This window comes from Myotis brandtii, unplaced genomic scaffold (assembly GCF_000412655.1).
Source record: "Myotis brandtii unplaced genomic scaffold, ASM41265v1 scaffold48, whole genome shotgun sequence".
Lineage (NCBI taxonomy): Eukaryota > Metazoa > Chordata > Mammalia > Chiroptera > Vespertilionidae > Myotis > Myotis brandtii.
In genome coordinates this window covers 583030-608418 of record NW_005368341.1, presented here as the reverse complement: position 1 = coordinate 608418, position 25389 = coordinate 583030, and the positions used below count along the sequence as shown (strand labels likewise).

At 35.6% G+C, this 25389-nt stretch overlaps 1 protein-coding gene across 6 annotated transcripts in view; it reads left to right on the top strand.

Annotated features, from left to right (window-relative positions):
* Positions 1-25389, top strand: part of PHF14 (PHD finger protein 14) — a 154363-nt gene that overhangs the window by 12352 nt on the left and 116622 nt on the right. For all 6 annotated transcript variants that reach the window (XM_005876034.2, XM_005876033.2, XM_014547632.1 and 3 more), the window contains exons 4-12: positions 3941-4085; positions 10559-10718; positions 15963-16074; positions 16571-16708; positions 19487-19633; positions 20288-20558; positions 20872-20978; positions 22068-22163; positions 24864-24967. In XM_005876034.2, the coding sequence (XP_005876096.1) occupies positions 3941-4085; positions 10559-10718; positions 15963-16074; positions 16571-16708; positions 19487-19633; positions 20288-20558; positions 20872-20978; positions 22068-22163; positions 24864-24967 (1280 nt within the window). The remainder of the gene's footprint in view (positions 1-3940; positions 4086-10558; positions 10719-15962; positions 16075-16570; positions 16709-19486; positions 19634-20287; positions 20559-20871; positions 20979-22067; positions 22164-24863; positions 24968-25389) is intronic.

Genomic DNA, 25389 nt, shown 5'->3' with positions numbered 1-25389 from the left:
CTGAAGTATACTTTTTGGGGAGGGCTGTGTAGTCTTTTCAGAGCCTGGTTTCCATTTTTAGGACTTTAAGACTAGAGCTTTGGGTAAATATATGACAGAAAATCATATCAATAGAAATTTTCAGATGGAAGTTACTCTTTTTGCTTTAAAATAAAAACTCATATTAAATGGATATTAGTGTCATGCCATGTGAGGAAATGGCAATTACCATCTGATTTGCTAATTAAAGTGTAAAAATTTTGCTGAAATTTATAAATAGCCACTTTGTTTAGGGCGTTTTAGTTATTAATCAACTGCCTTTGTACACATTTCAAAATAAAACAAATTTCTCCAAGGCCTAAAAGATCAATTTATAACACTGTAGAAAAATTACTTCAGATTCTTTAAGAATTTAACCTTTAAAAACATGGAGGAAGTACTATTGGTCAAACTCTTTGGTATACTAATTTTTTTCTCTTCAAGGCAATAGATTCCTTAAATTCTTTTTTACATGTACTGTGCTGGAATTTCCTTTTATTAAAAATACACATGCCGAAACCGGTTTGGCTCAGTGGATAGAGCGTCGGCCTGCGGACTGAAAGGTCCCAGGTTCGATTCCGGTCAAGGGCATGTACCTGGGTTGCGGGCACAATCCCAATAGGGGGTGTGCAGGCAGCTGATCGATGTTTCTCTCTAATCGATGTTTCTAACTCTCTATCTCTCTCCCTTCCTCTCTGTAAAAAATCAATAAAATATATTTTAAAAAAAAATACATATAACTTAGAATTTACCATTTTTATATATTGTTTATAATCATCTATTTGGAATATACACAAATGAACATTAAACATATTTTAGAGCCACGAGACCATTGGGAAATATTAACATTTTTTGGTATAAATTTTAAATCTCAAGGGAAAAATGAAATGATATACTGTAATGTCCCATTTATTCTTAAAGTTACCATTAGAATCCTTTAAATTATTCTATAATATTAAGGTTATATTCTAGGTGATACTCTTGTGCCACTCAAACCAACCTTCCCAATTTCTATTTTTATGTAAAAGTCTTATTTTCAAATGATATATTCTGTGGTGAAAACTCTAGCTTAACTATTTTGTCCAAAAACTTGAAAAATGATATACATCTTTAGAAATATGCTAATAAAAATTGATATTAAATTGACTGTTATATTCTGATTATAAGCGTGCTTAAACCCATGTTTGATATATTAAGGACAACTTGGAGCATAATTTTTATGAGACTGTGTTATTCAGATTTTTCCATTGAAGCATTGCCTGCCATCAACCATTGGATTTGGTAGTATTATCTTAGGGCTCTAGTTCCCCTCATTTTTCTCTCATTTTTTCATTACATTGCTAGTAAGACTCTCTATTGATGGGGAACGGAGGGCCAGAGATACCAGTTAACTTTGTTATATCTGCCTCTAAATGATAATATGTATAGAGAGAAATTGGTGCAGAGATATAATTTAGCCACTTACTGTTTTCCTGAGCAAAATAGAAAAATAGGAAAGTAATGGAATTAGAGCTACCTGTTGATATTAATTTTTCTGATCCATAGAAATTTACTTGTTTCCCACATGGATAAATCTTTTCCAAGGCCTGATTAGTTGTAATTCCACGGGAGAAATATTGTCACAGCCCATAAACTTGAGTATCCTCTCAGTCATCAAACTGGTTGTTAGGTCTTTTTCTAGTCTGTGATTTTTAAAACCTACATGTGGTATTCTAAGAAAAAAGTTTTTTGAAATTGATGCAGAGAAAAAAGTCTTTTTGGACTTAACCATGGGAGAATATCCTATATAATAAAAGCCTAATATGCTTAGTGTCTGGTCATCCATTCAACCAATCAAAGCGTAATATGCTAATGATATGCTAAAGCCACTCAACTGCTCGCTATGACATGCACTGACCACCAGGGGGCAGATGCTCCGACCGGTACATTAGCTTGCTGCTGGGGTCTGGCCAATTGGGACTGAGCGAGACGGGCTGGACACACCCTGGAGCCCTCCTGCGGTCTCTCCCTGGCTGGCCAAACTCCTGTGTCCCTCCCTGGTCCCGATCGTGCACCAGTGGGGTCCCTCAGCCTGGCCTGAGCCCTCGCGCAATCCAGGCTGAGGGACCCTCCCCCGCCTTGAGTGCACGAATTTCATGCACCGGGCCTCTAGTCTATAATAGTGTGGTCATTGAGGCTTATAACTTTTCTTTTGGGGTTCCGAGGAAGATTCCCCTGTGTAATAAAAGGTCATCTCAATGTTTCTCTTTTGACCCACCTACAAGAAAATACAGGGGAAAGAAGAATGGGAATGAACATTAATTGAGTACCTAGTATGTCTTGGGAACATTTTAACATACATTATGTTATTAATTCTCACAACAACCTCATGAGGTAGGTATTATTTTTATCATCCCATTTTACAGGTGAGAAAACTGCAGCTTCAGGTTCAACAGCTATTGAATAAGAGATGAAAGTGAAACCAAACAACATTTGACTCTAAGTCAAATGCTGTTACATTTGAAGCATGGCTAATGGGATGGAATCTGGGCATATTTTTACTTTGCTCACTGTACCAAAGTACTGTAAAACACATTTTCTTTTTAGGAAGGTTTTAGCTGTACTTGCTTGCCATGTCCAAAGCCCCTCAGTTACTTTGCTTTTATAAAAAAAAAAAAAGAAGCAAACTTAATATTTTAAAGTACTGGAATTCTTAAGAGATATGGCATACCTCTTTTGCACTGTTTTCTTGATTTGTTTTATAGATCTATTGCAAGCTTACATGTATTACACAGAAATATATTGAAAGATTGTTATAAATTGTGACATTCAAGTGTCATTCAAATGTTACAAATTGCTATTGAAATAATACCTACATGTTACCTTTCAATATTAGTTTAAAAGAATATAAAAATATAAAAATTAATATGAAAACAGTATTTAGTGAATGTAGAATATAGAACTAGTTTATTAATTTTGTTTCTGAATATGGTTAGGTTCTTAAATGAAAATATATAGACTCAAATGCCATCTTTTATTATGTAACACTAAGCCCAATCTGTGAAATATGACAAGAATTATCTTGTTAACTTACCCTTTAAAGTAATGCAGAAGGTTTAAATTAAAAGAAACAAACTCTTCCTTTCTTGAAATTTTATCTTTTTATATTTATCTATTAATACATCTTTCTCCTTTTACATTATAATTAGCTAGGTATCTTTCTTACCAGTTTACACTAGATATTTCTTGACATAAACCTAATATGAATGCTCTGCCTCTTCTAGCAACTAGTCAACCTGGATCTTTTTTTTAGACGGTTTTCTGTACCTGTATACACAGATATACCTAGGTAGGTACTCATGTATCTGTCATCCAGTAGTTGGATGACCCTGGTGCTCCTGAATTCCCCTTATACACGTAAGGATTATATACAGGATATTCCCCTGTAACTATGCCATCACATACGTAGTTGCTTACATGTTATCTTGAATTGGTTTTTTCCTGTTTAACATATGTGTGTCTTGTCTTCCCTAGCTAGGATTTAAATTTCCAAAGAGTAAGAGCCTAATGTATACTTTTTAAAACAATGTATAGGATGGATAAATACTTGTGGGTTAATATTCCCTTTCTTCTAGTTTAAGGGGTTAGACTGTAATTCAGAATGGAAAAGCAGATGTAGATTTGTTAGTTACATGCTTGCTTTTTCATTTCCTAGAGGAGAAAGTATATGGGACTTGAAGAGAAGTGAAAAAATAGAGGGCAGTTATAGGGTTCTTTGACAAAGAGGTGTACTTCTCAAATGTAGCATACTCTGAAATTACTAAAAGAATGGAGAATGCAGCGTAATTATGGAAATGCATAAAATAATTTTAAGTGAGAATTTCATTATTAAAATTATCTTTTAATATAACTATGTGATTTTCTGATATATTTTAATAATTAGGACTCGCTGATTCTTGAGAAGAGTCAAAACTGGAGTTCTCAAAAAATGGACCATATTATGATTTGCTGTGTTTGTCTTGGAGATAATAGCGAAGATGCTGATGAAATAATTCAGTGTGACAATTGTGGCATTACAGTTCATGAAGGTAATTTTGCTTTGTTTTTTTCTCTTTTTAGACATGGCAGATTGACACTGCATTTAAAAAAGTAAAATTAGTTCTTTGACATTTGTACTATTTTTTAAAAAATATATTTTATTGATTTTTTACAGAGAGGAAGGGAGAGAGGTAGAGAGTTAGAAACATCGATGAGAGAGAAACATTGATCAGCTGCCTCCTGCACACCACCTACTGGGGATGTGCCCACAACCAAAGTACATGCCCTTGACTGGAATCGAACCTGGGACCCTTCAGTCCGCAGACCGATGCTCTATCCACTGAGCCAAACCGGTTAGGGCAACATTTGTACTATTTTTAAGATTTTCCTGTAGTTCATGATATTTCAAGTGATGTAAGACATACTAAATCCTTAGAGTACAATGGTATTATTTTTCAGATGTTAACTTTAAATGAGTTTTTAAAAAAAATTTATTACTGGGGTGATATTGGTTAATAAGATTATGTAAGCTTCAAGTGTATAATACTATAATACATCGTCTATATGTTACATTATGTGCTCATCACACAAAGCTTAGTCTTCTCTGTCATTATATATTGGACCTTCTTTACCCTCTTCAACCTCTCACCACTCTAAATGTGTTCTTAAATAATTAAAATAGAACTGTTATGATGTGGAAGCCACAGTATTTCTTTGATGGTCAGTGTTATATTTTTTCTTCATGGTATTATTTATTTCTAGTTTTTAAATATTCAGATGTAGAAAAAGTCTTATAAGTTAGTCTAGTAGAAGGCATTGCAGTATTTATAAAGTTTTTAGTATTTATAAAGTTACATTCTAAGTCTAGCAATTAATATGCTTTCTTCTTTCATAGTTATTTTTAATTTTTAATTTGAAAGGAGAATATTGGAAGTATTTTTCCTGATTAATTTTTATTTTAATGTAATTTCTGACTTACCAAAAAGTTATGAGTAATACAAAGAATTTCCCATATTTTCTTCACTCAGATTTTATAGATGGTAACATTTTACTACCCTTGTTTTATCTTCTCTCTCATATAACATTTTTTTCTGATCTCAAAGGGAGTAAACTATAGCCAGAGTGTATATTTCTTAAGAAAAAGGGCAGTCTATTCTTACATAAGCACATAATTATCAGTCAGCAAATTAGCACTGATAGAATACTATTATCTGATCTACCAACTGTATTTACATTTTAGCAATCATCCCAATAATGTCAGTTCTAGAAAAATAAAATCCAGGATCCCAGATTGTATTCAGTTGTCTTGACTATTTAGGCACCTTTAATCTAGAACATATCCTGAGATTTTTGTGTTTCATGCCATTGGTATTTTTGAAGAATACAGGCCAATTCCTTTATAGAATATCTTTATTTAACATTTATTTTCATGATTAGATTCAGGTTATGTGCTTTAGGCAGGAATTCACAGTAGTTACATTGTATTCTCAGGGTATCATATAATGTTTATTTGTCCAGTGGCTGGTGATGTTACTCTGATTACTTAGTTGAGAAGTTGTCTTCTAGGTTCCTCTGTGGTAAAATTATTATTTTTTCCTATCAGTTAAAAATATTATTATTTTTTTTCTATCAAGGCCATGATTTCCACAAAACAATATTTCTACAGCCTTGCCCTTAGCTGTCTTTCTGGTATTACAGCCCTCCTCCCAAATAGTTCTGGGAGTCTGATGGTCTTGTGGGGGCTGTGGGGCCTGTGCTGTTAACCCATCCTCTTGCCTTTATATGAAGCTGCCCTCTCTTGCTGCTAAGGCTCACTGTTGGAATGTCTCCTCTTTCTGTTATTCATTCTTTTTTTTCCAGTAATGTTTGTTAAGTACCTATCATGTACTAGGCTTTCTGTAGGTTTTACACATGTAAAATAAACAGAATATAGAAATTGCTGACTTCATGGAGCTTAAAGTTTGGGGAGAGAGACAAACAATGAAAAAAAATAAAATAATAAATAAATATATATTAGGTGGTGATCTGGAGGAAAATAAAGCTAGACAAGGAGTGTTTTGAATGCTATGGTGAGGAGGTTGAACAGATAGGTATAAGGTGGGAATCAGGGGACAGTTTAGGGAGGCCATTGCAGTGATCCAAGAGAGGAACAGGTTTGCAGGTAGATAGTGTAAGTATGATTTTTAAACTGTGTGGGTGTAGGTAAGATGTTGGGACTAGAGATATGAATTTGGGACTCATCAGCCTGCAGATGTTTTTAAAGCTGTGAGACTGGATGTGCTCTCTAGGGTGTAGTAAAGTGGTCCTAGCCCTTCAGCGGTTGGGGAACACAGGGCTGGCTAATGAGATAGGAGGAGAACCATGGTAGAGCCTCCCCCATGAAATCTGAAACTGACCCCTTAGCTGGAGGGCAGGGAGCCGCGGAAGAAGCAGGCAGGTCACTCCAGATTGGAAGATGGCAGGTTTACTTGCCCAGGTCCAATTCCTGAGCCAAACCTGTGAAAACCCTCCCCAACCGGCCTTTTGCATGTTAATTTGTTACTTGCGTTACATTTCGATTGTCATTTCTGAATAGGTTATACTTGTCTTTTTCTCATTGGTTTATTAGAATTCTTTTTTAAGTGTTAATCCTTTGCCTGCTCTTTGTTACAATTATTTTGCATCTTTACAAATATTTTTTCCACTCTGTCCTGTACCTTTTCAATTTGTGGTATTTTTCACTGTTTAGAATGTTCTTTTTTATACAATCACATTTGTAGATCTTTCTCTACTAATTTTTAAGTCCTTAAATGAATTTTCATCTTAAATTAATTAATCCAGAGAAAGGGAAATTTTCTAAAGCATAATAGGAAGCTAGTGTTGTTAAAGCTTGTTTGCTTTTTAAAAATTCAGGTGCTTAAATGACAGATTTTCATATTGTAATTCATCCATGCAACTCTCCCTTAAACATCCCATGGTTAAAAATGAACACTTGAATGAATGCTTTATCTTAGAAACAAGTTGCCCATCATAATATAATATACTAGAGGCCCGATGCATGAAATTCATATGCGGGATCGGTGGCGCGGAAGGGGTTGTCCCTCAGCCCGGCCTGTGCCCTCTCGCAGTCCGGGACCCCTCGCTCCTAACCACCCGCCTGCTCGCTCCTAACCACCCGCCTGCTCACTCCTAACCGCCTGCATGCTCGCTCCTTACTGCTTGGCTTACCACTCCTTACCACCCGCCTGCTCTCTCCTTATTGCCCACCTGCTTGCTCCTTACCACTTGGCTCGCTGCTCCTTAGCGCTGCCACAGAGGCGGGAGAGGCTCCTGCCACCACCACTGCGCTCACCAGCCGTGAGCCTGGCTTTTGGCTGAGCGGTGCTCCCCCTGGGGGAGTGCACTGACCACCAGGGGGCAGCTCCTCCGTTGAGCGTTTGTCCCCTGGTGGTCAGTGCGCATCATAGTGACGGGTCATTCTGGTCGTTCCACCATAACGGTTGCTTAGGCTTTTATATATATAGATGAGCATTGAATAAATGTGGGAAATAGAGAACAGAGAGAAGAAAAGACATTTCGAATAGTCCTAATATCCAGACAACTATAGTTAGTGTTTTGGTGTATTTCTTTTCTCTTTTCCCCCCTCTTCTTTTCCTCCTTCTCCTTATTTTTAAACACACTCCTAATTAATCACAGTTAAGAGTGATTTTTAAGGTGAAGTTTTGCTAAAAGATAGTACTCCAAATGTTGCTTTTTAAATGTATGATTGTCTGATTAGTTTTCAGAGGACTCACTTCATCTAAATGTAGATAAATCTCTTTTCTTTTTGAAATAGAAGGGTTCCAAACTGTCAGTGTAAACACCTTTGTGACACGATCTTGTAACTGACTTGTAATACCAGGGTACCCCTGACTGTGTTGTCAGTTATCATGATACACTGATTGCACCGTGTCTGGAGAAAATGTCAGGTCTGTTGTCAGTGGGTGACAGAGCATTAGGTAGTGCACTTACCAGCAATTACTCTTCAGTTCAGTAGCTGTGCATTAAATCAGATTAGGTCTGCTAAGAGATGTTTTCCTCCCTTTTGTTTAGTTTTCATTCTGCTGTTTAGCTTAGCCCTAGACATTTTTATTTCTTAGTGTGTGCGGAGTGTTTACTGGGTAGGAAAGTTGGTTCTTTTATGCTTTAGGATCTATTTCTTTCTTTCTTTCTTTTTTTTTTTTAAAGCTGAGCCCTATTTTTCTTTCATATAGAAAAATTTAATGTATTTTACAACCCTAATGAATTGCATTGCATAATTATACAAGAATTCTTACAGTAAACTGTATTGAAAATTCTAAACAATTCCTCCCATAAGAAGTTAGGATCTATTTCTGACAGGTATCATGTATAAGTTCCTTTCTCATAAATAACAATATACAGTGTCCCCAAAAATGTATATACACACTTTGAATAAAGGCAGTGCTTATTAAAATACACTTAATTTTCAAAATTGAGCTATCAGCTGTTAAAGTGTCTGTACATGTTTGACACCCTGTATTACTGACTTTAAAATCTTTCAGTGGATTTTGTAATCAGATATTTAGTGATAGGATGTTCAATAACTAAGAATTGTTTTAAGTTTTTAAATGGAACTTTTGTGTTTCTATTTTATTCCCTCTCTATGCTGAGAAATAATTAGGCTAGATATAATTAAATACATACTGCAGATGAGGTAATTCAGTCTCAGCGATGCAGTTTGCCCAGTTATATAACCAGAAGGTAGAAAGCTGCAGGTCTTTTGGTCCCTTCTGATACATTGAATGGGGAAAATTTCCACTTATTTGTACTGTCCATACCCTTGCATAATTCAAAACAATTGTAAACACATATTATGTTATTTTTTCTTAACTATGATCTGTGTAGGTTGTGTGTGTTACTTAGATGTTGATCCTAATTAGATAGCCATAGAAATATGTATTCTATGTTTACTCATTTGAAACACGATTAATCTATCTGAAATGTATTTTATGTCTGTTTTTTTTTTTTTATGTTTACCTATATAAAACAAACTTTTTCCGTGATCATATCGGAGATGCACTTTTTGCATATTCTTAGAATTAGGTAGGTAAAAGAGAAGGAACATTTCGTTATGATAGTTTAAACTCTATTTTGTATGGAAGAAAGAAAAAAAGATTTAAAAATGTATTAAGTCACTAAAATGTGTTAGAGCAGACATTAAGAGCAATAACTTTGGTATAGAGCTGAGTAAACCCAACAGGTATGGCAAAGAAATATGGGAAAGTGGCAGGTGAAAGGCAAGGGAAGAACTCTGTAAAGGTGATTATACAGTGTGGGTTATTTTTCAGGGGCAGTGAAGATGAAGAAGAAATACCTACCAGTCTACTTGCTGATTGTTTTTTTGAGCTTGCAAGATACTAATCTTCTAACTTACAAGTAGAAATTTTCTAGGAAAGGCTCTCAGAATTCATTCTGGAGGTTGTTCCTAGGTGGTTAAATCTCTGTGCAAATGTTTGCTGTGTGTGTAGTATATTCTTCAAAAAATAGAATTGAAATTTTGCTTTATTCTAAAAAAGGGAACCTTGATTTTGGTGAATGAAAAGAATAAAATGGGTAGTCCCTTCAGAGCTTTATTGTTTTGGTAACTAGAGGCCCAGTGCACGAATTTGTGCATGGGTGGGGTCCCTCGGCCTGGCTGGCTATCGGGGCCGATGGGGGCCCGCCAGCAGGTTAGGGACTGTGGGAGGTTGGCCGGCTGGGGAGGGACCGTAGGAGGGCTCCAGGGCATGTCTGGCTCATCTCTCCCAGTCTTGATCCTCTGGACCCCAGCAGAGTGTCTGCCCCCTGGTGGTCAGTGTGCGTCATAGTGACTGGTTGAGTGGTCGATGGAACGGTCAACAGATTGTTCGGACACTTAGTATATTAGGTTTTTATATATATAGATAGATAGGTAATTGCCTTCTTTGTGTGAATACAGATGAGAGAATTGGCTTCATAGGGAACTTTATTTTGTAAAGAAAATAAATTCCCCCTTTCTATTATTGCACAACACTTTGAGAAAGCAAATTGACTATTTTTATTTTGTTTTATGATTTTTCTTTAAATACAATATTTTGCTTATTGTTGTCTTTACTGAAAAAGTGTCTTTTATTGATGACAATAATAACTGCTCCCAAGGAAATTTTATTTCCTTTTAATTTTATGACTATTTCATTTTAAAATTGTATATCTCAACAGATGTGATGAGGATGATGATTACCAACTACAATTCAATGATATTAAAGAAATTAATGAATTTTGATTACTTATCTTGTATACTAGTGTAGGTTCTTTAAAATCTTTGGCATTATTTTATATGACTTTTTTATTGCATATACTATGGTAGGTGGAAAAGCATTTTTTAAAAATGATTTCATCTTTGCGTTTTGATATTAATGTCGTTATTATAAACTATTTTTCAGAATGTTCTCTACTTCCCTTTCTCTTTTGTGAATTTATAAATATGTTTAAAAAATAAATTATTAATCATACTTTTTTTTTTTAGGTTGTTATGGAGTTGATGGAGAGAGTGACTCGATTATGAGTTCAGCTTCTGAAAACTCCACTGAACCTTGGTTTTGTGATGCCTGTAAATGTGGTGTTTCCCCTAGCTGTGAACTATGTCCTAATCAGGATGGAATTTTCAAGGAGACAGATGCTGGAAGGTTGATGTCATAATTCTGTTGAGTGAATATGCATGCTTTATAATGTGTCTGCTTCTGACTATTTTTTTACTCTGACTATTCTTTTATTCTGGTTTTTTGAGTTACACCCTTTCATTGATCACCTTTTTGTATCTTCTTAGCATAGAGTAAATGAACAATAGGCTAAGGGTCAGGGGGAGGGGGAGACCATTTTTTGAATTTCTACATTTGCCTTTATATTCATTATTCTATTTAATCCTAATATTAACTCTATGGTGAGACAAGTTATAAAGTTTCTGACTTAGTACCTAAGGCTCAGATCATTTAAATAATTTTAATTTTCTCAAAACCACAAGCTGGTGAATAGTCAAGTTTGAACTCATGTCTTTTTTATTCCAAGAATATGTCACAAAGCCCATATAGGGATTTAAAAGAAGAAGTTTAATTTTAAGAATGATTAAGCTCTGATAAAAAAAGTTACTATCAGATATAAAAGAACTCTTAAAAATTGGAAGGATAACCCCTTCTCCCAGGCTGGGGTTCAGACCTTGTAGAAAGAGAAGGTGTAGTTGTGGCCTACTGGATGACAGAGTAGTTTGCTGGTTTGGCTTGGCCAGAACTAATCTGCTTAGCAAGTACAGATGGCTGAGCACAGGTAGCAGAGGGAGCTGGGGCCCTATATGTGGTGTCTGTACTGTGAGGGCCACAGAAAAGTGATCTCCAGGCTAGGCCTGCAAGGTCACTGAGGGTGATGCGTGTGACTGGGGCAGGGCTCTGGCAGATGTCCTCCGCCTGCCACCCATCTCTGCTGAGAAGTGCTTTCCTCTGACCATGTCCTCTAAGAAAGCTGAACATCATGCTCACTGTACAGCAGCAATGCTTGCTAAAGGGCTCCAGATATAAGGTGGGTTTGGTGTTGAGAGGCAGAGACCTATGTTCTTTTCACTGTTATACACACACTCATCTTTATCATCACATCTGAGCAGTTGTCATCAGAACAATGTTGACCTCTCTCATGTTTTTTCTCAAGAGACTACCATCTGGGATGGGTGACTGGAATGTAAAAAGTAGTCCCTAACCTTTTGTATTTTGTGGGTTACTCCCCCAAACCACCTCACACCTTCACCCCTCCATATAAGAGGAGGTGCTCAATTTTGTATTTTGCCACATAAAGGCATTTCAGTATTTTTATCAAACATGTCTAATCCTACATAATAAAAGGCTAATATGCAAATCAACCAAACGGCGTGACGTGCACTGACCACCGGGGGGCAGATACTCAAAGCAGGAGCTACCCCCTGGTGGTCAGTGTGCTGCCACACGGGGAGCACCGCTCAGCCAGAAGCCCTGAGCTGGGTTCACGGCTGGCGAGTACAGCGGCTGTGGTGGGAGCCTCTACCACCTCTGCTGCAGCGCTAAGGATGTATAACTGCTGGTTTAGGCCCGCACCCACGGTTTAAGCCATCAGTCGGACATCCCCTGAGGGCTCCTGGACTGTGAGTGGGCGCAGGCTGGGCTGAGGGCCCCCCCTCCCCACCAAGTGCACGAATCTCATGCATCGGGCCTCTAGTATCTTAATAAAAATAAAACAACCTATACAAGTTATCATCATCATTTTTCATATTTTAGCATTGGAAAGGCTAGGATACATTCTGTCCCAAAATAAAGGATAGGATTTTAAATTGAATAAATGTTATTTTAGTAAAGTAAAAAGTATTTTTCCTATTTTCTTATTTTCTCATTTTTGCCTCAATTGGTATACAGGCTCTAGAGAAATGTTGCTATCTAACATTGTTGGGACATACTCTACCATGAATTCTTAGAGAACCCTGTGTGTGTTGATGTCTAGGAAAAAATGGCTAAACTTCTTACCTCTTCTTCCTAATTTCACATCAAAATATAAAACAAAAGAAATATATAACAAAGGATTTAATGTATCAACATGAGTCTGTGGTCTATCATATACATGGGCATTATTTTATTTTTGGACTGACTTTGGCCTCGAATTAGGGAGTTTAGTTACTGCATTTAAACTGTGCTTTCAAATTGGACTACCTATATTTGGATTTTTGTATTTTCTTAGTAACTGTGATTTTAGTCAAGTTATTTAATCTTTTTGTGCCTCATTTTTCTTAGCACCTTTGAGAAGATAAAATGAGATGATACATGTAAAACAATTATACAGTTTTGGAAACATATTAAGTACTCATTAAATGCCTCCTTGGTTTAGCTGCTGCTGCTGCTGCTACTAGTACTTTCTTATTAAAAATATTATTCTACTTATTTAAGGTAATTACAGAGTATCAGCTGCTTAAATTCTTTCTGGTAACTCTTCAGTTCTGAGAGGTGAAGTTGATGGTGGCAAATTGTGGCGAATAAGGAAGCAACTTTGGAAAACACAGAGCTTCCTTTTAGGGAGGATAATTTTTCTGTTGTTTTGTTAATAATTTGAAAGTTCTATTGAAAAACTTTAAAGTAGCTGTCTCTTCATGGTATGACAATCCACAAAGCAACTGCTAAGTTGTTTCTGAATGAAAAGAAGGGAGACCTCTTTAACCACTTAGATTTACTGAGAGATATCTGTATTGACTCCTGTGGACCTTACATATATAGGCACCTCCCTTGATCCTGCAGTCTGGCAAAAGTTCTTTTATACTATTTGGACAATTTTAATGTTATGTCCATACTCATCTATAGGCTATAATGGAAATTTTAGGTCTTGATAAAGTTTAAGGGATGTAACACTAGCTTGATTCAAGGTGGGGGAGGGGGGGAAGCCAGGAAGATTTGACAAGGCCTTTAGTATTTTAGCTTCACATGGAAAACGGGAAAGAATAAAAAAGGTTTTGAAATTGACCTCTATCACATGGACTAACTAGACTTATTTCCTTGTTTCTGATGGTAGCCACCAGTTCTATACAGAAAATGATGTGTTTGAATGTGAGAAAAACATCAGTATATTCTTGTCATTAAATTTTTATTTCATTTCTTAGAGTATTTTACCCTGTCTTAAGTGGTTTAATAAACCTGACTAGGGAACATATTAGATGTACTCTAATTTCTAGAGATAGCATGCTAGACACTATGCTGCAAGCATTTCACATTCATTATTATGACTTCCAAAATACCTGAGGTGCTCTGTTCCTGGTAGATACTTAGTAATTGATTAGTGAACGAATAGATGAAGGACTGAAAAGAACATACTGGAAGTGAATTTCCTATGTCGAAAAGGCATTACAAGTTCAAGGCATTTAAGAATCAAATTTGATTGATTAATGTAGTTCCTATTCTGAAAGAAAGCATCTTTCTACTTAGTTTAATTTATTAAACTATGTGAATTTAAAAGAATCTAGCAGTAGTTTCTATACTAGAATGACAATTCTGACTCTGTTTTTTGGTGGTTTTATGTGGTGCTTGTTTTCTGCTCCTTTCCCCAATCGACATCTGTCATCATAGCTCCAAGCAAAATGGATGGTAAAGTAACACGGAAGATTATTCCTTTTTGATTTCTTGACTTGCCTTAATTACACAGTTCTAAAGCTTGTGCAGCTAAACAAGTGAACAAAAAATTATTCACAGCAGGTATTAATAAGGACCAACATTGCCTCAGCTTGTTGATATGCATTTGAATAAAGACTCATGTTGGTGTCCTCTCATGAGTGGTTGGGGAAAATGATACACTTGTGTGCCAATCATACTGAAATGGCGGTTTGTATCTGTAGTACTTGTGTGACTTGTACTAAGACATTTTAAGAAGGTCAGTCCGAAGCAAGCAGCCAGCTGTTAGGTTTATCAAAGATAAACTCCTGTAGAGTACAGCAGCATTTAACACACCAGTGGAGCATGAAAGAACGGCGCAAATTAAATTGAGAAAGCTGCTTGTCGAAGATGTGTATCTTTATATTGAACTCCACAGGATGCATTTGGGAGGTTGGATTAAAATACTGTATCAAGAAAAATCTCCAAACCTTGGATTTTTTTCCAATAAAAAAGATAATTTTTAAAGATTTGTAGCTACTTTCCCCAGAACCTCTATAAAATGATTCATAGTCTTGTTTTTTTAAAACTCATAGTGCATCACAAAACAGAACCATGTAGCAATCATAGCCCCTTATGCTGTGATAAAGCAGAATTTATTGTTAATATATTCACAAAGTTAAGAGAGATTTGCCATCTCATTTTTACCCTCTTTCTTACAGAAGAGATATAGATCTGTTTAAATTTCAAAATCCAGTGATCCATCTTTTGTTTAGTTGTAAGCAAACAGAAATGGAGCGTAATATATTTTTAAAAGTTCAGTATGGCTCAGTGATTGAGCTTCGACCTATGAACCAGGAGGTCATACATAGTTCGATTCCCGGTTAGGGCACATGCCTGGGTTGTGGGCTCAATCCCTTGTAGGGGGTGTGCAGGGGGCAGGCGATCAATAATTGCCTCTCATCATTGATGTTTATTTCTCCCTCTCTGAAATCAATAAAAATATATATTTTCAAAAAAGGTTCAGAGCAGTTAAAAAACACACAACAGAATTAGAATCAACTTGTGTTTATTCTTTTTAGTGTACTGAAACTTTGAACATTCTTTGTTTAGTGTTGCACCATCATTCAGACTTTAAAAAAATTTTGTATGTGGGGGATATAAATTTTAATACATAGGTTATATGGTGAAGAGATGAGTGAGAGAGATACGACTTCCTTATCTTATTATAACTGTTCTGTACAGTTTACTGGGAAGAGAGTCAAGATGCATACCAAAAATTGTTTTAAAATATGTCCTCAGAAGATTATCCAACAGCCTTTAGAAAAAAAGTAACAAGAATAATTTTACCTAATTATTGCAGAGTAACTTCATAGTTCTTCAATTAGTATCCTTAATTCTCAAAGTACTTACAATAATGAATGTGAATACTTTTTCACACATATGAAAATGATGTTTTGTTTTATTTGAGTAATGGTTTTGTGCAAATATTTAAGACTAACAGATAAGTGCCAAATGTAGTGAATTTTAAGTGCAAGGCAATTATAGTTGTTAACTCTCAGCTTTGGCTGAGCGGCTGGATCAGTAGTGCTTGTTGCAATCACTCTTTCTGTAACTGAATATCATTCTATACATGTTCCATAATCTTCAGGTGTATGACAGATTCTGAAATCTGACCATAGAACTCTTTCATTAGTTATTCGAGATAGTATATATTTTATGTCTATTTTCCATGTGGACATTTTACAAAAGGGTTTGATAGAAAAATCATATGTTCTCTCCTTATAGATGGGTTCACATTGTTTGTGCCCTTTATGTTCCTGGAGTAGCATTTGGAGATATTGACAAATTACGACCAGTAACACTAACCGAAATGAATTATTCCAAATATGGTGCCAAGGTGAGACAATGTTTTTGATTGTCTAAAATAGGAAGTTTTTTTCTTATTAGTTTACACGGCTTTTTACCTACTGGTATATTGTTGACTATAGAGATGCTTGTTAGTAATCAAACTGTTTGTATAGCAGTTAGCACTAAATCATTTATTATTTATAGTAAAGTTTTCTCATATCTACAATGGGAATAATTATAGTACCTCATTCACATATTAGTGTGGAATATTGATCAATGATATTAATATGTGCAAAGTGCTTAGAATAGTGCCTAGCACATGGTAAACCCTCAAGTAATATCATCATTATTATGTCTGTGGAATTTTGGTTTATTTGAATCACATAGAGAATTTTTTTTTTTTCATATACACTCTTGGCTTGCCTACTGTTGTTTGTATTGATATAATATTGGTCCACCACTTGTATTTTGTGGATGCTCTGTAAGAGAATGTTATCTTCTAGAAATATTTGTACTCTGAGCTCTTTCCTGTTATTCCATTGTAGGAGTGTAGCTTCTGTGAAGACCCTCGTTTTGCTAGAACTGGAGTTTGCATTAGCTGTGATGCAGGGATGTGCAGAGCCTATTTCCACGTGACTTGTGCCCAGAAGGAAGGCCTGCTTTCGGAGGCAGCAGCAGAAGAGGTAGGTTTATTTAAACGTATAGTTGATGAATATGTTCATGAAGCTTCTCATGACTTATATCCTACATCAGGTATACATCATAAATTAAACTTGTAAGTTTATTTGCCTAGATCACTGGTCTAAAACATCAAGAGTTAACAATATATATGAGTTTTTTCTAGTTTCAAAGCAAGTCAGATAATTGGAAAACTTAAATAAAATTTTGGTAGTGAGATCTGATAGATGAAATGAAACATAATCCAAAGTGTTTTAAAGCATTAAAATGTCAGCATATTTTATATGAGAGTCTGAAATTGTATTTGGGTAATAATCTTGCTCTCTGTTACTCTCTAAATAAAATCATTACCTTGTCTTTAGAATCTGCATTTCTCTCTCTTTACAATTATTTTTAATTCTTTAATTTCCTTCTAGGCTTATCGGCTTTAGATTAAGCAATCAGTTGTTTTAAAAGTGTGTTTTGGAAGCTCCTTAATATTTTATCAAGGGGCCTGTAAGGTTAAAGCTATTTTCATGATGATAGGAAAATGGTATATACTGTTTTTATTCTTAATTCTCTCACAAGCAACACTGGAGATATCCAGAGATAATATAACATAATAATATGATCAGGACAGTTTATCCCCACTTTGACTGGGTTCCACTCCATTGGAAGGAGAACAAGGAGAGTAAGAGTGGGCAATTTTCTTTCAAGGGCATGGAAATTTCACACCTCATTGGCTGGATCCTATCACATGGTCATATCTATCTGCAGGGAGGCTGGAGCAGAGCATTTCCAACCGGATAGACACGGATGCAGTCAAAACTCAGAGGGTTCTAGTACTGACAGAAGAAAAGGGGAGAATAGGTATTGGAAGGCAGTGGTTTTTACAGTAGCTAATATTTGCTTGATATGTTTGTTTCATTCTCTAAACAATATTCAGTCATCCTAGCTTTAGAATTAGGGTTTATTGTCCCTCAATCCAAAATTAACTGATTAAAACAGAACAAAAATTATTTGGGCTACTTACTCACTTTCAGATATCTTTTAGAGCAGAGAAGATTGATCTTTTTCCTAAGTCAGACTTGGTCCCAATGTTTAACTCATCCATGCAAACATGAATCCTACCTGATAATTCAATTTCAACCTTCCCTACTTTAAAACAATAGAATAATACTTCAGATCTGACCATGTGGCTAAGGTTCAATATAATCTGTGTTTCCATTTAGCATTTTCTGTCACCAAGATTTAAAGCATGTCATGAAAAAGGGGTGTGTGTGTGTGTGTTTGAATGCACTCTTGTAGCTACATTTTTGTATTTTATTTTTATAGCCATATGAAATAGTTATTATTAAGTCCATTTTACTAGTGAATTGTTTAGCAACTTGTTTGAAGCTGCAAAACCAGTAAATGATAGAGCTAAAATTTGTATCTAGGGCTTTATATTTCTAATTTTGTGACCTTATCCACAGCATTACAGTATGACATCTGTTGATACCACCCTACAGAATTACATTGTATGTTTTTTTCTATGTTAAGGACACCTTAGATTCTTTTTTAGTTATTATTTTTCTTTATATTCTTTCTTATTTGTTTCTTTTTGTTTTTAATGTTATCATTTTTCTTTGGGCTATAAAACCCCACCTTACTAATAGACCCTTTTACTATAACTTAGATAAAAATTTATGGGTAGCTTATCTTTATTTCTCCTCCTTACAACTTCTTGTTATTTCATTAGCAGTCACATTGTAGATTACTTTTTTAGGCTATTTAGTTAAAAAATATTTCTGTTTCTAATAGAATAAGTTGTTTTCTTTCTTTCTTCCTCCCTTCCTCCCTCCCCACACTACTTTCCTCCCCTTCCTCCCTACCTCCCTCCTTCCCTCCCTCCTTTCCTTCCCTTCTCTTTCCTTCCTTCTTCCTTCCCTTCCCTCCCTCCTTCCCGGGGAAAAAAGGCTAGTACTATGAAAGATGGCTATGAGAGCATTGTGTTTCCATATGAGGTTTTAGGGTTATATAAAGAGTTAAAGGGGATACTTAAAGTGTTTTATTGGCAGGGCCTGGTCTTCCTAATCCATTTTTGTCCTGGGTAGAATCTGTCCATGCATTGGTAGCTAGTTGGACATGTCCCACTTATCTTGTTGGCTAGTTCTGTATTTTCTTTCTTTCTTTTTTTTTTTTTAAATATATTTTATTGATTTTTTTTACAGAGAGGAAGGGAGAAGGAGAGGGATAGAGAGTTAGAAACATCAATGAGAGAGAAACATCGATCAGCTGCCTCCTGCACACTCCGTACTGGGGATGTGCCCGCAACCAAGATACATGCCCTTGACTGGAATCGAACCCGGGACCCTTCAGTCCGCAGGCCGACGCTCTATCCACTGAGCCAAACCAGTTAGGGCCTGTATTTTCTTAATATATTGTTGTTTTATAATATTAATCTATATATGCATAACTTTGATATTTAATGATAATTTCTACTTAAGGTTATTAACATCTTATTTATTTTAAACAGAATTTTTAATATTTAATTTATGGATTAAATATACAACATAAGAGTTGTTTAAGTATTTTTAAATCCATAAGTCCCTTTAAAGAAAAATATTGTTAATTTGACATTGACATGCAGAATTAAGTTTCTAAAGAAGCAGTTTTTATCACTATGTGTATAAATTACTTTTATAATTTATTTTAGAAATAATAATGTTGGAGAGTTTTTAAAAAATTATCTCTTGTGTTAGGTTTTCTATAACCTTTTGGAGTAAAAATGTTTACTTTCTTTCCCTGTTTTTTTGGTATAGGATATAGCAGACCCATTTTTTGCTTATTGCAAGCAACATGCAGATAGGTTAGATAGAAAGTGGAAGAGAAAAAACTACTTGGCTCTACAATCCTACTGTAAAATGTCTTTACAAGAAAGAGAGAAGCAGCTATCACCAGAAGCACAGGTATGGAATTTATGCCAAACTCACGTTTATTTGAGGTTATGTATTTCAGATCTCACATGTGTTTGCCAATGGCTTATGAAATATAGTGATGAAATTTGGTTAGTTACTTAGGAAATGGGTTGTCATTAAGTTAACTGGAGAGTATAGTTTGTGGCTAAATACATTGCTCCTCATCTAGGCAACAGAGCAACCATTTATAAAGCATGTTTCCAAATACACTGAGAAATGTGGCTTAGAAGAAATTATCCTATCCATGCAATATGTCACCCACATCTTTTTCAGTCTGTTCTGATGTTTATGCAAAGGATTTGATCAGTTTGCCCATCATTTAAAATGTATTTCTGTGTAAATTAAGTAAATTTATGGACACTATTGCAGTTACTAAGAAGAGAAACTTCAGCTTAATCAAATTAGTTTATGACAACTCTGATCATAGAGTAGGACAGTTATTACTAGGGGTAGACGTAATTTACTGTAACCCAAGAATTATACAGTATATCTTAAGGACCAGTATACCTCAAGGACCATGGATAGCTATCCTGCCTTGACACAGGGAATTCAAGTATCTTTACTTTCTCTAAGCATGGAGGTAAAAATTTTGAGGAGTACATTCCATTTTAATATATTTTAAAATTTGTATACATATTTTTATAGGCAAGGATCAATGCCCGGCTTCAGCAGTATCGTGCCAAAGCAGAACTAGCTCGATCTACCAGACCCCAGGCCTGGGTTCCCAGGGAAAAATTGCCCAGACCACTCACTAGCAGTGCTTCAGCCATTCGGAAACTGATGCGGAAAGCAGAACTAATGGGGATCAGCACAGATATCTTCCCAGTGGACAATTCAGATACTAGTTCTAGTGTGGATGGAAGGAGAAAGCATAAGCAACCTGCTCTCACTGCTGATTTTGTGAATTATTATTTTGGTCAGTATAGACACTGATGCATGCACATTTTCAATGAAAACAATTTGCTAACGAAAATATTTGATATGCTGTCAATTTTTAATTTATTAGTCATGCTGCATGTATCAAGCAGAAGCATGTTTATTTGTTTTCCTAATAATCTGTGGGTTGTTGTAAAATGCTAGGTTCATATCTTTGTGCATAGAGTTAAAAGCGTTTTAAACAATGTAGGTTTGTCCATGTGACATTTCTATGGCTAGCTTCTTCCTTTGTGTATTTTGTATATCAGCTTTTATTTTCTACTAAAGTAAAATTGGATATTTAATTTAAATAGAGAGAAATATGCGCATGATTCAAATTCAGGAAAACATGGCTGAACAAAAGAATATAAAGGATAAATTGGAGAATGAACAAGAAAAGCTTCATGTGGAATATAATAAGGTGAGTTGGCTGCAGGACAAATAATATAATTGATCTTATTGATGATTTTTTTGGTGATTTTTACAGCATTACTTCTTATTTTTCATTTTGAAATTCTTCTGGAGTTTTTAGGCCCTTCCCTACAACTCCCACCCTTCATTGTCTTCATTATCATCTCTAACACTTACTGGGCACTTGCTATGTTATGTGCCAGTCACAATTTTGAGAACTTTACATGTATTCATTCATTTAATTCTCACACAGCTGTATAATGTGGAGTATGCCCATTTTCAGAGAAGGAAACTCCTAAACAGGTGAAGTAATTTGCTTAGGCTCATGTAGGCCTTCAAGTCATAGAGTGGTGTTTGAGACCAAGCAGTTTGACTACATTCTTTATCCCTAATCCCTGAACTGTGGAACTTCTCTAAGTTTGTAGAAAACTTGGAAACTTCTTATTAAATTACTATTTTTATCTTGAATTGTAATGTTACCTTTGATTAAAAAAAATACTTCCCAGTTAAAATTTTTATTCTATCTCCTCATTCTAATGATGAGGGAGCTCAAAAAGAAAGATCATATAAAAGCAAGATGTGGCTAAAATATTAGGTAATTAGTAACATGAACATTTGGTATTGACTTATTGTTAGATAACATTTTAAGTGATAAAAAATTAGTAGGAAGAAATATCCCATAATTAGCCACACAACAGTGAAAGAATCCTGGGATTAGATTCAGAAGACCTGGGGGTTCTTGCTAGTTCTATAATCTTGGCCAAGTCAACAAAACCCTATGTTTCTTGGTTTCCTCATTGGGATATGCTAGAAATGCTTTTCGATAGTCACAAGAATTAATTAGCAAAATGTGTGTGAAATTATATAGTAAAATATAGCAATATATAAATGTAGGTATCATTGTCATTAGGAAAAATGCTTACATTTTGTTGAGGCTTCTTAACTAATTGGATACATCTCTCAGTGGTATGTAACTTGGATATATTAAAACTATATGGAGTATAAATATAAATATTTTTGATATTGATAAATAATTTATATTTTTGCATATTTTACTATACATTTTAATGGTTTACTCATTTGAATTATTGCATTGTAGCTATGTGAATCTTTAGAAGAACTACAAAACCTGAATGGGAAACTTCGAAGTGAAGGACAAGGAATATGGGCCTTACTAGGCAGAATTACAGGACAGGTTAGTTTCTTTCCATTTGCTATCTTCTTCTATTCTTGTTCTCCATTTTATTTTCAAAAATCAGATCTCTGATACAACTGTCACTTTGCTAACTGAAGAATTTGGTTTGATTAGGGCCAACTAATCCTCTTGGGTAATGATTTCTGCCTGAAATACATCTAGAGCATTAAAGCTGCCTCCTTAGAACCTGTAGCTTAATTTGGTTGGTTTAACAGCTGTCTTGTTTGCAGAATTTTTTCATTTGCTTTGAGTGACTTGTGATTGTGATGAAGTTAAGATTTGAAGCATGAGTTAACTCCTACCACATTCCCCACCCTCCACCCTCAATTTAGCAGTTTTAAATTCTTTGTCATATTTTCTTCTGACTTGTTCTTATATTTAGTCATTTTGTGTTTTTAAAAAAATATTTCTTATTGATTTTTTTTTTAGAGAGAGGAAGGGAGAGGGAGAGAGAAAGAAACATTGATGTGAGAATTTTTTAAATGTAAAATTTAAAAGGCTAATGGAGAGATGAGATTCATTTTCGTATTGATTTGCCTTTGAGCTGTGTAAGAAATAGTTTTTGAAACTTTAAAGTATAGTTTTTCCCCTTCAGCAGGTATTATTATAGTTGTGAAAAAATTACTTTACCCTTGAACATTTTTAGCCTGTGCTTGTGTTGAAAAGAAGAATCATTGCCAAATGGATTTCTTTGAATGTTCTTTTTTTTTAGTACAGTGTATATAATTCATAAATTAAGAATTCATTCAAGTAATTTCAGTTATATTTTTTAAGATGATGGAGACTCACTGTGGTCCTTTCATTATGAAAGTAGTTTTATTTGTGAACAATGATTTTCAAAGAAAAGATATTTTTTCAGTATACTAATTTCACAGGTTTACAAGGAGTCAAATTCATCATACAATGTGTGTAGACATATTATTTTAGGAAGCAAATACACTGATATGTATTGTGACATGCTAGTTTTGAGGATGCATTTGTGAATAGAATGTATGTGGCTTATCTATTTATATAAAAGCCAAAGCGACCGTTATGACTGAATGACCAGAATGACCGGTTGACCAGTCGCTATGACGCACACTGATCACCAGGGGGCAGATGCTCAACGCAGGAGCTGCCCCCTGGTGGTCAGTGTGCTCCCACAGCCAACCTCCCGTGGCCAGCCAACCTCCCGCGGTCCCTCCCCCCAGCCAGCCCACCAACCTCCTGCGGTTCCTCCTTCTATTCCTCCCCCCGGTTGGCAGGCTCCAATCAGCCTGGTCCCGATTGGCCCGGCCCCGATTGGCTCTGATCACAGGACAGGCTTAGGGACCCCACCCGTGCACGATTTCATGCACTGGGCCTCTAGTAATGAATAAAACAATTTAAAAGCTGAGAATGAATACTTGCTTATGCAGAACTGACCTTTGTTTCTATCAATAGGTTGTTGATGGATATTTGGAAGATTATGGTGTTTATATATATACTAGAGGCCTGGTGCATGAAAATCGTGCACTTGGGGGGGTCCCTCAGCCCCTCCTGCACCCTCTCGCAGTCCAGAAGCCCTCGGGGAATGTCAGGGAGTGGTCCTAAGCCGTCAGTTGGACATCCTTAGTGCTGCCATGGAGGCAGGAGAGGCTCCCATCACCGCCGCTGCGCTTGCCAGCCGTGAGTCCGGCTTTTGGCTGAGCGGCGCTCCCCCTGTGGGAGCACACTAACCACCAGGGGGGCAGCTCCTGCATTGAGCTTCTGCCCCCTGGTGGTCATTGCATGTCATAGTGACCGGTCGTTCCACCATTCGGTCGATTTGCATATTAGCCTTTTATTATATAGGAAATTGATTGAGAGAGAGAGAGAGACATCGATTTTTGTTGTTCCACTTATTCATGCATTCATTTCTTGTATGTGTCCTGACGGGATAGAACCCATAATCTTGGAATATCAGGATGGGATGATGCTCTAACCAACTGAGCTTCCTGGCCGGGGCTGGTTTTTATATTTTATATTTAGAGAAGTTAATGTTGAGTACAAGCCTATTACTAGTTTATTTGCCAAGCTAGCATTATCTTTTGGCTTGATTTGCAAGTTAGTCTCTTAAGAATCTTCTATAAAACGGCATTTCCATTTATTAAATGACTTTTAACAGAAGCTCCGATTTTCTTGTGCAAATATAAAATGCATAGCAGAGGTAGAATTCATTTGTACTGCTTGCATGACACTTTTTTCCAGTTGGTTGAACAGATGCCGGCCCACTGGGCCACTGAGAAATGACTTTGATAGATGGTTGCTGTCTGAGAAGCCAGCATACTACAGATTAGTAGAAACCCAAAGAGATTCTCATTTGCTTTGTGGAGAGTTTGGTCCAATAAGATAATTTTTCTAATTAACCTAGGGAGCACCGGTGTAGTTGGGATATTGAGGAAAATAAACGGCTTCAATATTCTTTTTGTCAAGGTACTGTGTGTATTTTTAAAAAATGTTCTTAAATGCTTATCCTTGTCTTTCACTTTTTAAAGCTCAAGTACAAGTTTAATTTTCATAATGTTTTAGTGTTCCCCTGAAAATGATGGAAGTAGCTGCGAAACAAAAACTCATTTTAATTCTTTTTGCCGGTGTAATAGCTGGTAAAACATTCCCCCTCACAATCCTAGCACTTTCAGTTGACTTGAGTGGCATAGAGGGGAAAATGTTGCAATAAACTGCATTTGTTCAAACCAATAGAAGTTGAACATACCGGCAATTTTGCGGGCACCCAAGGAGCGAAAACCAAGTAAGAAAGAAGGAGGCGCACAAAAGACATCTATTCTTCCTACAGTACTTTATAGGCAAGTAATGAAATTATGGCAGATTAATATTGTGTGTTTTTAAGCTAATACTTTTTAGTAACAAGAAACTTCAAGTATTTGAGAATGAATTATGTCCACATCAGAATTTAAGTTAAATGCATTTAAAATTATTTTTATTAATACCTTAATCAAAGATGTTTTCAAGTGTAATGATAGAAGAGATTTTTACTCCTCGTTTAATAAGATATATGAAATGACTTTTTGTATTTTTTAAGTAACTGAGGATATATGTGCATAAGCTTTATGGAAATGAACGGTCCTCTTTGGGGAATTGGAAAGTGACTTTAAATAATGTAGATTATTATTTTTATAAATAATTAAACAATACATTAGATAAATAGGCATTTTTATTTTACTTGAATAAGTTTTAGAATTCTGCATGTGTTTTTAGGTATTGATGG